This window comes from Bufo bufo, chromosome 1 (assembly GCF_905171765.1).
Source record: "Bufo bufo chromosome 1, aBufBuf1.1, whole genome shotgun sequence".
Lineage (NCBI taxonomy): Eukaryota > Metazoa > Chordata > Amphibia > Anura > Bufonidae > Bufo > Bufo bufo.
The window spans coordinates 118,257,046-118,269,972 of NC_053389.1; the positions used below are offsets into that span (position 1 = coordinate 118,257,046).

At 44.1% G+C, this 12,927-nt stretch overlaps 1 protein-coding gene across 1 annotated transcript in view; it reads left to right on the forward strand.

Annotated features, from left to right (window-relative positions):
* Positions 1-12,927, forward strand: part of FOXJ3 (forkhead box J3) — a 136,652-nt gene that overhangs the window by 105,007 nt on the left and 18,718 nt on the right. The window contains exons 7-11 of the mRNA XM_040428776.1: positions 1,051-1,179; positions 3,066-3,225; positions 5,523-5,978; positions 7,128-7,217; positions 11,019-11,210. Of these exons, the coding sequence (XP_040284710.1) occupies positions 1,051-1,179; positions 3,066-3,225; positions 5,523-5,978; positions 7,128-7,217; positions 11,019-11,210 (1,027 nt within the window). The remainder of the gene's footprint in view (positions 1-1,050; positions 1,180-3,065; positions 3,226-5,522; positions 5,979-7,127; positions 7,218-11,018; positions 11,211-12,927) is intronic.

Here is a 12,927-nt window from a genome sequence, read left to right on the forward strand (position 1 = left end):
TTCCTGGAGAACCCCTTTAAGGAGAGCCAGTACACTGCCTAAGCTTCATGTTGGGTGTAGTAGTTCCATTAACAGGCATAGGATTTAAAGGAACTTTTTTTTTCTGCAACCTGATGATCTCTTAAATCCCTTTCCTGCTGCTTTGTGTTGAAAGCAAACTTTTCCCTTTTACGTAAGGGGCACAGTTCTGGAAAACTGGATGAAGCCATGTCTCATCACTTTAAGGATTCTGGAAACGTTAAAGGGGTTGTCTCACTTCAGCAAATGGCATTTATCATGTAGAGAAAGTTAGGCTACTTTCACACTCGCGTTTTGTGCGGATCTGTTCAGATAATGCAACCGTCTGCATTCGTTCAGAACTGATCTGTTTGTATTATCTTTAACATAGCCAAGACGGATCCGTTTTCTATTGTGCCAGATTGTGTTAGTTAAAACGGACCCGTCCCCGTTGACTTACATTGTGTGCCAGGACGGATCCGTTTGGCTCAGTTTCACATAGGCTAGTGCTTTTTCCTATATTGTGCAAGCACGACCTCCACTGATGGACTGCAGGGTGGTCTGTAACCATGGATATGAGCAGTGTATAATGTGATGGAAAAATGAATGCAGCCAGCAAAGGAACCAATATGGATAATGACAATACATTAGTAAGTGGCTTGTAATAACTTCCTCTACATGATAAATGCCACTTACTGAAGTGAGACAACCTCTTTAATGACAATTTGCCTAATTATGCGCTAGAGCCGGCCATACACATGAGAATGATTGGCCATAGTGGGATCGTTCATTTATCTGTGGGATTGTTCATCTGAACGAGTCACCAACCCTGTCTGTGGGTGGTTTTAATTCATGTCCTGTCCCTGTGACAACACTTAGGATAGTTACGATGGCTGTGTGCTTTGTCACCCAGCCTTCCCTAAGGCCATAGAATAGATTTCTTGACCTCTTGATAGATGAGGACTGACGAGCTGTAGACTACTGGGCTGATATTGTCTAATGGTATTATATATATATATATATATAAATATAATGTATTTTTTTTCATTTTAGGTAACTTTATACAACACAAGTCAGGATGGCAATGACAGTCCTCGAAGTAGCCTTAACAACAGCCTTTCTGACCAGAGTGTGTCATCCTTAAACTTGAACAGTGTTGGCAGTGTGCACAGCTATACCCCAGTGAGTACATCTAATAGTCAGCCCCTCCTAACTAAGTGTAATATAGCGGGTAGGGGACGATGCTGTGACTGCATCTAAAGATGCAATGCCATGATAGATGTGGACAGGTAACATCTTTATAATTACAATTACTTTTTTTTTTACCATACGTAGAAATTTGAGGTTCTTAGTAGACCTTAATAATTGTTTTATTAGATTTTTCAGTTGTATTACAAACACTGAAAAGTTTGGGTATCAAACTAACCCCAAGAATCATCTGGGTACATTAAAAATAAGCAGTAGACACAGTAGAGCAGAAACGCGTTAATCAGGTGATCGTGTCATTCTGCCCGCACCGAAAATCATTGTTCCTGTGCAGCAGTTCATTCTGTCAATCTGGTGCTCAGGAGTAATGATTTCCTAGGGGGACAAATGATCACTATATCAATCTCTTGTCATCATATGGCGGAGTATGTTACACCATGTAAATGATCTGCCAGATATCACGAGCATCCGTATCGTCCTCGATAATCTGCCAGATCATATATATGTGTAAAAGGAGCCTTACTGCCAACTGAGATGTGGCAGCTGGGTATGGACATTTCTACAGGTCTCTATTGGTCTTTGATGCATGGGCTGCCATTTGTTAACAGACAGTATCTAGAAAGTGGGGTTGAGTAGGGATGAAGTTTGGGTTTAGCCTGAATTCCATTCTGGATTCCCTTACCACGGAACATAACTGAATTCTATGATGGCTTTCACCACGGAAGCCTTTAAGAAGCACTCAGTTTTGCATTGTCATATTAGAAGTCTAAGGGCAGCACAACGCATCCGGATGGTTTCTGTTATGATGCCCATAGACTTCTATTATGACGGAATGCAAAACGCATTGCCTCTTAAAGGCTTCCGCGGTGAATGCCAGCATAGAATTCAGTTATGTTCCGTGGTAACGGAATCCTGAATGGAATTCAGGCTAAAACCAAACTTCAAAACATGAAGTTCGCTCATCCCTAGGGTTGAGATGTGACAGTGTTGTCCGTCATCCCTGAAAATTATGCAAAAATAGGCTTCACTCCGAGTCAATCAATGAGTGTAGGATCTACATGTCAGGCTACTTTCACACTTATGTTTTTGCCTCATCCGGCAGGGATCAGCAAAAACACTTCCGTCTAGAAAATACAACCAGCTGCACCCATTATAAACTGATCCGGTTGTATTATCTTTAAAATAGCAATGACCGATCCGGCATTAAAACCATTGGAAGTCATCGTGTGCCGGATCCGTTTTTTTATTGTGTCTGAGAAAACGTATCCGGCAACATTGACTTGCACTGTGTTTCATGCTGGATCTGTTTTGCTCCGTATCCCATGCCGGACAGAAAACCGCTGCTTGCAACAGTTTTCTGTTCTGTATGGGAACGCAACCAAACGGAAGGGAGTGCATTCTGGTGCTCTCCGTTCTGTTCTGTTCAGTTTTGCCCGCATTGACAATAAATGGTGACAAAATGGAAGCGTTTTTCTCCGGTATTGAAATCCTCTGCCGGATCTCATTACCAGAAAAGTTAAACACAGATGTGAAAGTAGACTTAATTCCTCCTAAAGCTAAAGTCAGCCTTGGGTAGCTTTGCACTTTAATGTTTGGTAATGGAGGTGTTAATAGGGCTCAGGATTACTTCTGGTTCCTCCCCTGGTATATAGACTTGATGGGTCTGTGTCTTTTTATGTTCAACCTTGCCAACTATGCAGCTATGTAAGAAGGCATCCTGTAATAAAAAACAGACCCCATCCTGCTGCTCCATCACTTGTCCCTCTACAATTTCTAGATAACTATATTGAACTTCCTGAAAAATCAGAAAGCACACAGTTCCTATTTGACCCATTAAAATGTGTTCTCTCATTCAATCCTAGGTACCGAGCCATCCCGAGCAACCCGCTCCAACATTAACGCAGCAGTCACAGTACAACACCCCGGAGCGAGAAAAACTGTTCTCTGAATATAACTTTGAAGATCTCAGTGATTCATTTCGAAGCCTATACAAGAATGTATTTGCTCAGTCAATAAGTCAAGGTAGGTAGGTTAGGAGGATTGAGTCTTGGGCACCTTCTGATTCCTTAGGCCCCTTGCAGACGAGCGTGTCCGGATTAGGTCTGGATGCGTCCCGGGTGCATTGCGGCAAACCCGCGTGAGTAGGTACGCAATTGCAGTCAGTTTTGATTGCGTTCCGTTCAGTTTTTATCGTGCTGGTGCAATGCGTTTTGCACGCGCGTGATAAAAAACTGTATGTGGTACCCAGCCCCAAACTTCTTCACTGAAGTTCAGGTTTGGGTTCGGTGTTGTGTAGATGTAATTATTTTCCCTTATAACATGGTTATAAGGGAAAATAATAGCATTCTTTAATATGGTAGGCACTAAGAATGCTTAGTACAAGGTCAATTGAGGGTTAAAAAAATAAAAATAAATTAACTCACCTCCTCCAATTGATCGCGTAGCTGCCGGTCTCCTGTTCTTTCTTTAGGACCTGTCAAAGGACCTGTGGTGACGTCACTGAGCTCATTACATGGTCCAATCACCACGGTGATGGACCATGTGATTGGACCATGGGATGTGACGTCACCACAGGTCCTTTAGCCGGCAGCTCATGATTAAAGAAGTAAGAAGAGATCGGCAACTACGCGATCAAGAGGAGGAGGTGAGTTAATTATTTTTATTTTTTAACCCTTAATTGACCTTCTACTAAGCATTCTGTATTAAAGAATGCTATTATTTTCGGTTATAAGGGAAAATAATACAGTGAATAGACTTTCATCTTAGCAACTATGCGTCAAAATCGCACCGCATCCGCACTTGCTTGCGGATGCTTGCGATTTTCACGCAGCCCCATTCACTTCTATGGGGCCTGCGTTGCATGGAAAACGCACAATATAGAGCATGCTACGATTTTCACGCAACGCACAAGTGATGCGTGAAAATCACTGCTCATGTGCACAGCCCCATATAAAAGAATGGGTCCACGCATTGCACCCGCGCGGAAAACTCGCCCGTGTGAAAGGGGCCTTATAGAAGCAGAGCAATAGCCTTAGGTGGCTTTTTTGGTTCGTATGACTTGTGACTTTTCCTGCTACAACATCGCTACTAATGATAGTGAATGTGGTCATGTCATGATCTGAAAGTTAATGCGACATGGCAGAAATCCAAGCCTGCTGGATATCCGTACAACCAGATACTCTCTCATTAGTTGCAATTTTAGCAGCAGGACGTTGTGTTCTTCGCTCAACCACAAATTGGCTTGTAACCCTAGCCTTAGTTTTATCCACAGGATATGCTATAAATGTCTGATAGATGGGCACCTGTGTGACCCACACCTATGTGAAGAATGGGAATCCAGTGAGGCCTCCGCAGCTATCCCTGGGCAGAAAAGAAATTCAGAGATGTCCGCCTTTTGTTTGGGGCTTTCTCCACTCACTTCTTTGGGAGTTATGGAAACAGCACAGTTAGTGGTGGGATGTTTCCATAACTTTCATAAAAGTGAATATAGAGTGCAGCGAGGGTTCATTCCATTCATTGTTCACCTGGATGTAGCCAAGCAGGTCGGGGATCCTCTATCCTTCAGAGGAGAGACACAAATCTCTCAGAAATGTAACACATTCTCCAGATATTTCATAAATGTCAACATTGGGAATACTCCTTTCAACTGATGTGTGTACTGGTTGCTATGGACAATAAAGTCAGTGTTTAGACACTTTTGATAAATCCCCCCCCCTCCTTTCCTCAAACAATATGTCTCTGGGTAAAGGCCATACATATATCGACAGTCTTAGTTGTGGATATGCGCTGTATGCACAGAAGATCATGTAGAGCTGGAGGCTGACAATGGCACATGGTTATATTACAGATATGCACCTTTTTTACAGTACTCCCTTATCAACTCAAATGAAATTTGAGAAGTATTTCTACTCAACGCCTGCCTTTTGCTGCTCATATATTTGGAAAATCCTTTAATGACTGGTGGTCTGATATTTTTCGGCTCTGTTCCATTCATAACAGAAGCCACAACGCAGTGCTACATCTGTTAGGTTTTGTCATCAAATGTGACATAACTGCTGATGGCCAGAGCCTCCAAGGGCAATGTGAACACCCAGTTGTCATACGTTTCCAGGAGGAATAAAATTGTAACGACACAAAGCAGATTTTAAAGAAAAGATGCAGTTATTTCCTAGCGCAGACATGTCAGGAGTGATGACGGACCCCTTTTAATCTACCTTACATCCTAATATAGCAAGCGTTGTTCAGCGACAAGTAAAGGCTTGCTGCCTTATGATAATGTTCGGACATAATCCTACTTTATTTTTTCCCTATTTCTCCAGGACTGATGAATCTCCAGTCAGAATCCTCCCAGCAGACACATTCACCCTGCTCTTATCAGCACTCCCCTAGTAGCACAATGAGTTCTCAGCAGCACGGTAGCCAAAATAACCTGACAAATAGCCATGCAAGTAATCTTGGCACAACTGTGGGTGACTCTATGGGACAAGTGCACATGTCCCACGCTCCCATCCACACACAGCAGTCCCAGCAGTCACCACACATACATCACACTGTAGTACATCATCAGCACCCCAACCAGCACACATCTCACTGTCACCAACCGCAGCACCCCCAGCAACGCGCTGCTCACCCTGCCCAGCATTCACCGCACCATGCGCAGCACACCGCTCAGCACTCTGCCCAACACCAGCATATACAGCACCACCCGAATCATCAGCACCAACCTCTTGCACATCAGACCTCTCTAACCCAGCAGCAGCTACCTTGTAATTCAGGTAAGAACCATTTATTGCATATTCTTGATACTTAATAGTAGGTATGTTATTGAAAAGATTCCACTGAGAATAGGAAGAGCCAAGGAAATAGCTGACCTCCCCCTCTTTCTCATCTCTGAATTTGCAGGTTCAGACGTTGCTGATGTTGCTCTTCCCTTTAAAGAGGGCCCAAACTTGGGGTTTTCAGCCCATGTTTTGGGCTCCCTATGAATGTCCATTACACACTGTATACAGGAGTGTGCAAGGTGTTAATGGTCACAAGTCTTCGGACAGGACTTCTGTTTGTACTTAAGGTTTATTAAAGGGAATTTTTTTAATGGTATCTGTGAGATGCGACACTGCTCTGTCCTCCTCACTGGGCTTTGTGGGTCTAACAGCAGCGATGATCTGCCCGTATGCCTCCACTGCAGGCATTTGGTGGTGTCATGCCGTGTACCGCTGGGGCCAGTGATTGGCGACAGCAGTCACGTACAGTGTTCGGGCACATCATTGCTGAAGCCAAAACATGACATCTAGGCTGCAGGGAAGGAGAGATCCTGGGACCCAGTGTGACGGTCTATATACTAAGTAGAGCAGTCTTTTGGAATCAGTAGGTTGCATGGTTCTATCTATAAACTTGCTAAGGTATTACTTCCATGGTGTATGTATGTCTTGTAAAGAAGCTGTTTAATTCTGCATGGGTAAGAATCATTTGTGATATTGTCCTGGCTTTTCATTTTCTGTTCGTAGTCCTTATTTAATTGAGATTACAAGATTAAGGAGCACATTCTGTCTGATGTGAAACAGAATCAGGAATTTGGTTCAAGAGAATTAAATGGTTTTACTTAGCCGCGCTGCTGTTCTTGGCCGAAACGAACGTCACCCTGTTTATTGTATGAACATGGGCAATGATTAGCCTACCATCGATACGAGCCACTGGCTTGGGACATGGTGGAAGTTGTCGTAAAACAGATTTATGAAAGCTGATGATCGCCAAGAGCTTCTGTATTTAATTTACTGGTGAAATGGCTGCAGTTCAGCTCCAGGGAGGGCACTTACTGAGCATCCACAGACTCCTGGGTGGCAGCGCTGTGTAGTCAGAAAGTAGTAGTGGCGATGTATCTGCACATGACTAAGTAAACTGAGTTATTCTTTACTTTTCTTCCTCAGACTGGTACTCAACTCTAGACATGCTCAAAGAAAGCTGCCGCATTGCCAGCAGTGCCAACTGGTCAGAGGTGGATCTCTCCCAGTTTCAAGGTACATGTATATGTATAGAAAGGGGTGTTCAGGACACCCCATGTAGCACATTGTTATAATTTAGGTTGGAGATCCAGAGCAACATAGAAGTGGACACTTACAAGTTACCTCAGTTCTTTCCATGATGGAAGAGAGAGACTGAGCGTGAGCTATGGTAATACCGGAATTTCACTGTGACACATGGGTGACCCTGTCTCTCCGAGGAGCCCCAGTCTTAGGGTACTTTCACACTAGCGTTTTTATTTTCCGGCGCTGAGTTCCGTCCTAGGGGCTCAAATCCGGAAAAGAACTGATCAGTTTTATCCCCATGCATTCTGAATGGAGAGTCAGTCCTTCAGGATGCATCAGGATGTCTTCAGTTCAGTCTTTTTGACTGATCAGGCTTTTCAGAAAAACGTGCAGTATTTTTACCTCCGGCCAAAAAGCCTGAACACTTTGACTGAACGCCGGATCAGGCCTTTTTCCCATTGACTTGCATTAACGCCGGATCTGGCACTGTGTGTTCAGTCAAAAAAAAGTCCATAAATGGCGGATCCGTTTTTTCCAATGCATTTTTTCATTGTGATCAAAATCCTGATCAGGATTCAAATGTAATCCGTTTTCACACGTTTTTCCGGATCCGGCGGGCAGTTCCGGTGTCGGAATTGAACGCCGGATTAAAACAACGCTAGTGTGAAAGTAGCCTTATCTGGGCAATAACGGAATGAAGTTGTAGATGACCGCTTGGTTCCCATAATTTGCTTTGGTCAAGACGACCGTCCTGTGAGGGAATGTCCTCTGATCTCAGCAGTAATTATCATTTAGTGAGTAGGGTCATCCTCAATCAAGAAGATAGGCCGGAACTGCAGTATCAGACACAGCCCTTTGTGAAGAGTGGCACTGTTTCTGCAGAAGAAAGACCCTTTTTCTTCTCATCCTGGACCACCCTACTTAGAGCTACACTGAAAATCTGAGTTTCTAGTCCTTGCTTTCCTGAGCGCTCACATAAAGAGAAATGTTTCATTTTCTGGCAGAATTCCGGTGGAGAAAAAAGGAGCAAATTTTGGTGTACACCATTGTTGCGGCAAATATAATGGTTACTTTTTACGATTTGACGCACTGGAATAGTGGGTATCCTTAGCTGCGTTAACTAGGTGAATGAACTGTAGACAAAAGTGCCATGTGTAAAGATGTTGGATAAAGTTGGTGCAAATTACGGCAACACAAACCAAGACTTCAAAAAGTCCCCCTTAGGGCTCATTCAGACGGCCGTATGCTGTCCGCAAAAATACTGAATGCTATCCGTTTTTTTGCGGATCCGCAAAAAAAATGAAACATGTCCTATACTTGTCTGTGAAAATCAGGACATGGCCCCATTGAAGTCTATGGGTCTGCAAAAATACTGAATGCTATCCGTTTTTTTGCAGATCCGTTTTTTTGCGGATCCGCAAAAAAAGGATAGCATTCAGTATTTTTGCGGACAGCATACGGCCGTCTGAATGAGCCCTTAATGTGTATTCCTGAAAGGTGTTGGTTCAGCTCACAAGATGGAAGCTTCCTCGGCGCTCTTCCATATGCATCTGTTGTCTATTTGTAATCCAAACCAGTGTTTTATGGCGCTGCGTCTCTGGACCAGGAGCAGAGTCCCAGGAATTAACCGCGGTGTCTGCTGCTCCTTCTTTGAGATTTGGCAGACTAAAAGTTCAGGTCTTGTGAAGCGTCCATAAAAAAAAAAACTCACAGCTACAAAAGCTCTTCCGACATCTGTATATAAGATGTTCGCTCTCCTGGAGTCCACTGCTGATTTATGTACTAGGTAAACCTATGGTGGGATCTCGAATTTACAACTTCCACGTTTATCCTGCTAAGGTTTCCACAGACATTTGCTCATCCTTCCCATATGAAAAGGTATGTAAATGTGATCTAAGACAGTTCTCCAAAGTTCTGTGCTGCAAATCATGTAGAAGTGAGCAAGACCATTTTCCAGCACCGCTGGTCTCCCAGTGTGAGTGGGAAAGGATCCTGAATCGCTTAAATATAAACCACGTATGCAAAAGAAGTTCTGTAACCGTTAAAGGGGCTCTACGCTCCTCTGAGCAGGATGTGCTCATGCTTGGTTACATGAAATGTGTGTTTTATTAGGGGGCCAACATCTCTGGGGCCCTAGCCCTTTGCACAGTGCAGTGCTGTCTTTCTAGAACAGGTTTCTCAACTCTGGTCCTCGGGACCCACCTACCAGTTATGTTTTCCTTAGTATTGAGCAGGTGATATAATTAGTGTCCATGCATCAGGACTTACCACAGGTATTCATTCTGTGGGATATTCTCAAATCCTGACCGGTAGGTGGGTCTCGAGGATCGGAGTTGAGAAATCCTGTTCTAGAATCTTCACTAGGGGGAGTTTGCTGCACTCTACCATTAAACTCAATCATAGGTTTCTGTTCACATCTGCACTGCACTGTCTTTCTGTCGAAGCGGTGGCCCGCGTTATAAATGACAGCAGTCTGTCTGGCATCATTGTTCCAGCACTGCATACTTTTTTCCTTTTATACCGCGATGCGAACAGAGCCTGAGATAGAACTCAGAAAGCCCCATCTAGTGGCTGGTACTGGTATATAGCATGTAATCTATTTAAAGGGGTTGTCCAAGTTATATTTATTGATGACCTATCCCCCGATCGCCGTGCCTGCGCAGCCTACTCTTCATTGTTTACCTGCTCGCCGTTGCATCTGCAGCAGTGAGCAGGTGTAATTGCACCCAAGACGTCCCATTCATTTCAATGGTACGCATCGCTCCTATACAAGTGTATACGAACGAGCCGTCCCAGTGAAATGGGACGGCTTGGGTGTAATTACACCTGCTCACTGCTGCAGATGCAACGGCGAGCAGGTAAACAATGAAGAGGAGGCAGCGCTGGCAGGGCGCGCGCCTTCTCTTCAAACAGCTGATCAGCGGGGGTGCGGGGACCCCCGCCGATCTGATATTGATGACCTATCCTGAGGATAGGTCATCAATAAATATAACTTGGACAACCCCTTTAATTCATGTCTTTGAAAGCGATTTGGAGCCTTGTGTCTGGGAAAACTGAGGTCTTAACACTATAAACAGATTTTAGGAAATGAATCAGTGGAGAATTTAGGACTTAAACGGGTTGTGCAAGAATGGGTCGGGGGTTATCAAACCTCCCCACTTAGCTGCACCTGTAAAGTCTTACTCACCTGCTACCCGGTGCCTGCTCCCCACTCCATCTTCTCCCGGCCTGCTATACTCTGCTGGGCTCCCTCGCTGTAAACATCTAGGTGGATCTGGTCACCGCCCTGCGGCCATTGATTGCCTGCGGCAATGTCAAATCGGGTGTTTACAGTGAAGGAGCCCAGCAGAGTATCACAAGCCAGGAGGAGAAGGAGCGGGTAAGTAATCTTCACTTTACAGGTGCCCCCCATTCTTGCAGAATTCCTTTAAAAATGACATGATGGTAAAAGGTGGACATTCATTTTCAAGGGCTTGTCCAGTGGGACAGCTATTTATTTCGAAAAGAGCTCCTAGCTGGCATAGATGTCAGTTTCTGCCGCAGGGCACATATGCGATGCCTTCATTAAGAGGCATCTGCTTCTTAATAAATTAGGCGCATCTCACAGAGGGATCTGAAGGCTGGGAACCCAAGTCTTCATAAATGTCCCTCATAGAGTATGAGCTCAAAACAGAAGTAGATCAGAAGCTGCTCTTATGCTGGATTTTTGTCACGTTCTTGAGGAGTGAATTTATTTATTTATTTTCAAATTTTCTGTGGTTTTATAACACAAATGTTCTCCCTCTTACTCAGGTTTAATGGAAAGTATGAGACAAGCGGATCTTAAGAACTGGTCGCTGGATCAGGGTCAGCTTGCAGACCTGTGTTCCTCGCTCAGTGAATTCTTCAATCACACCGGGTTCATCCATCCACAGAGCAATGTCCCGTCACCTGTATGTCATGGTAACATGCATAATACAAAACCCACACAGCACCTTGGGACAGGTAAGCAATTCAGAGAGGAGGAGCTCAGAAATAAAACAAGTGATAAAATACATCCTTAGGCTACATGCACACGCCCGTGCCGTTTTTTTGCGGTCCGCAAATCGCGGATCCGCAAAAAACTGAAGTCGTCCGTGTGTCTTCCACAATTTACGGAACAGGCGGCCCATTGTAGACATGCCTATTCTTGTCCGCAAAACGGACAAGAATAGGACATGCTATATATTTTTTTTTGCAGGGCCTTGGAACGGAGCAACTGATGTGGACAGCACACGGAGGGCTGTCCGCATCTTTTGCGGCCCCATTGAAGTGAATGGATCCTCACCCGAGCCGCAAAAACTGTGGCTCTGATGTGGACCACAACAACGGTCGTGTGCATGAGGCCTTAGGGTTACATTACTAAGCCTCTGTTCTTTCAGGGTTCCTGATAGATTTGTCCTGGGCATGTCTGGATGCTTCGAAGGCCTTTGATTCCTTTGAATGGCCACAAATCTGGATTAGAAAAAGTATCTATTGCCTGGATATCTATAGTATATAACCCCCCTAAGGCAACCATATCAGTTAACTGTTCGCTGTCACCTAATTTTAGCTTATTTAGTGGCACTTGCCAGGGATTTCCTCTTTTCTCTTTGCCCTGTTCATTGAGCCTTTAGCTATAAAACTTAGGAGCAACCCCATATATGAAGGTATTACAATATGAAAAACTGAGACTAGAGAGAGTAGCGTTCTGTGCGGACAATTTAATGCTGTTTCTGAATGATTTCCTATTGAGGCTACATGCACACAACCTTGGGAAAAAAAGTCAGTTAAAAAACGGACACTGTCAGTTTTTCATGGCCATTTTTCAACCATTTGTGCATCCATTTTCTGGCTGTCTTTAATGGCATGCATCTGTTTTTCATGGCCGTTTAAATGAAAAACTGTTGACTTTCATTTTATTTATTATTATTATTTTTTAATATAAAGATCCCACCCCCTGCAGTGCCCTCAGTACACATAATATCCCTCTTAGTGGCCCCTATTTGTAATAATGTCTCCCATAGTGGCCCCAAAAATTTGTAATGCCCCTGCCGTAGTGGCCAGCTGTAATGTTTTCCTTTAGCCAAACAAAAATACTCACCTCACCCATATGCATGCGCAGCGGCACTCGCTCCTCTCTTGATTGAAAATAACTTCTTTTTTTTAATAGTATTTATTTTTCGCATTTTGGTTGTTTACAAAACAACAACATCCCAACTGGGATAGTAAGAAAACAAAAGAAAGAACATTAGACATCCATTAAAGGTAATAGCCCCTGGTATCGCGGTAATCAGTCATGTGTTTTGTGCATGGAGCCAAACACCCCAGATCTTCTCGAAGCGGTCCGGAGTTCCTCTAGCAGCATATGTTAACTTATACAAGTTAAGGTCAGCATTTATCAGTTGTACCCACTGTTCAAAAGTAGGGACCTTTAGGTGGTTTCCAGTTTAGGATAATAGTCTTCCTCCCATAAAACATTAGCAGACGGAGCAGTCGTCTGTCATACCTAGTGGGGACTAAGTCCACCACGAGGCCCAGCAAGCATACCATAGGAGAGCAGATCCCTGGGAGCCCCAGCCTCGTTTTAATAAAAGGGCAGATCTGGCCCCAGTACCGCTGCACAGCTGAACAATCCCATATCATGTGGTACAACGATCCCCTCGACTCCCTGCATCTCAAACATGAAAGATCCGGTAGTCTA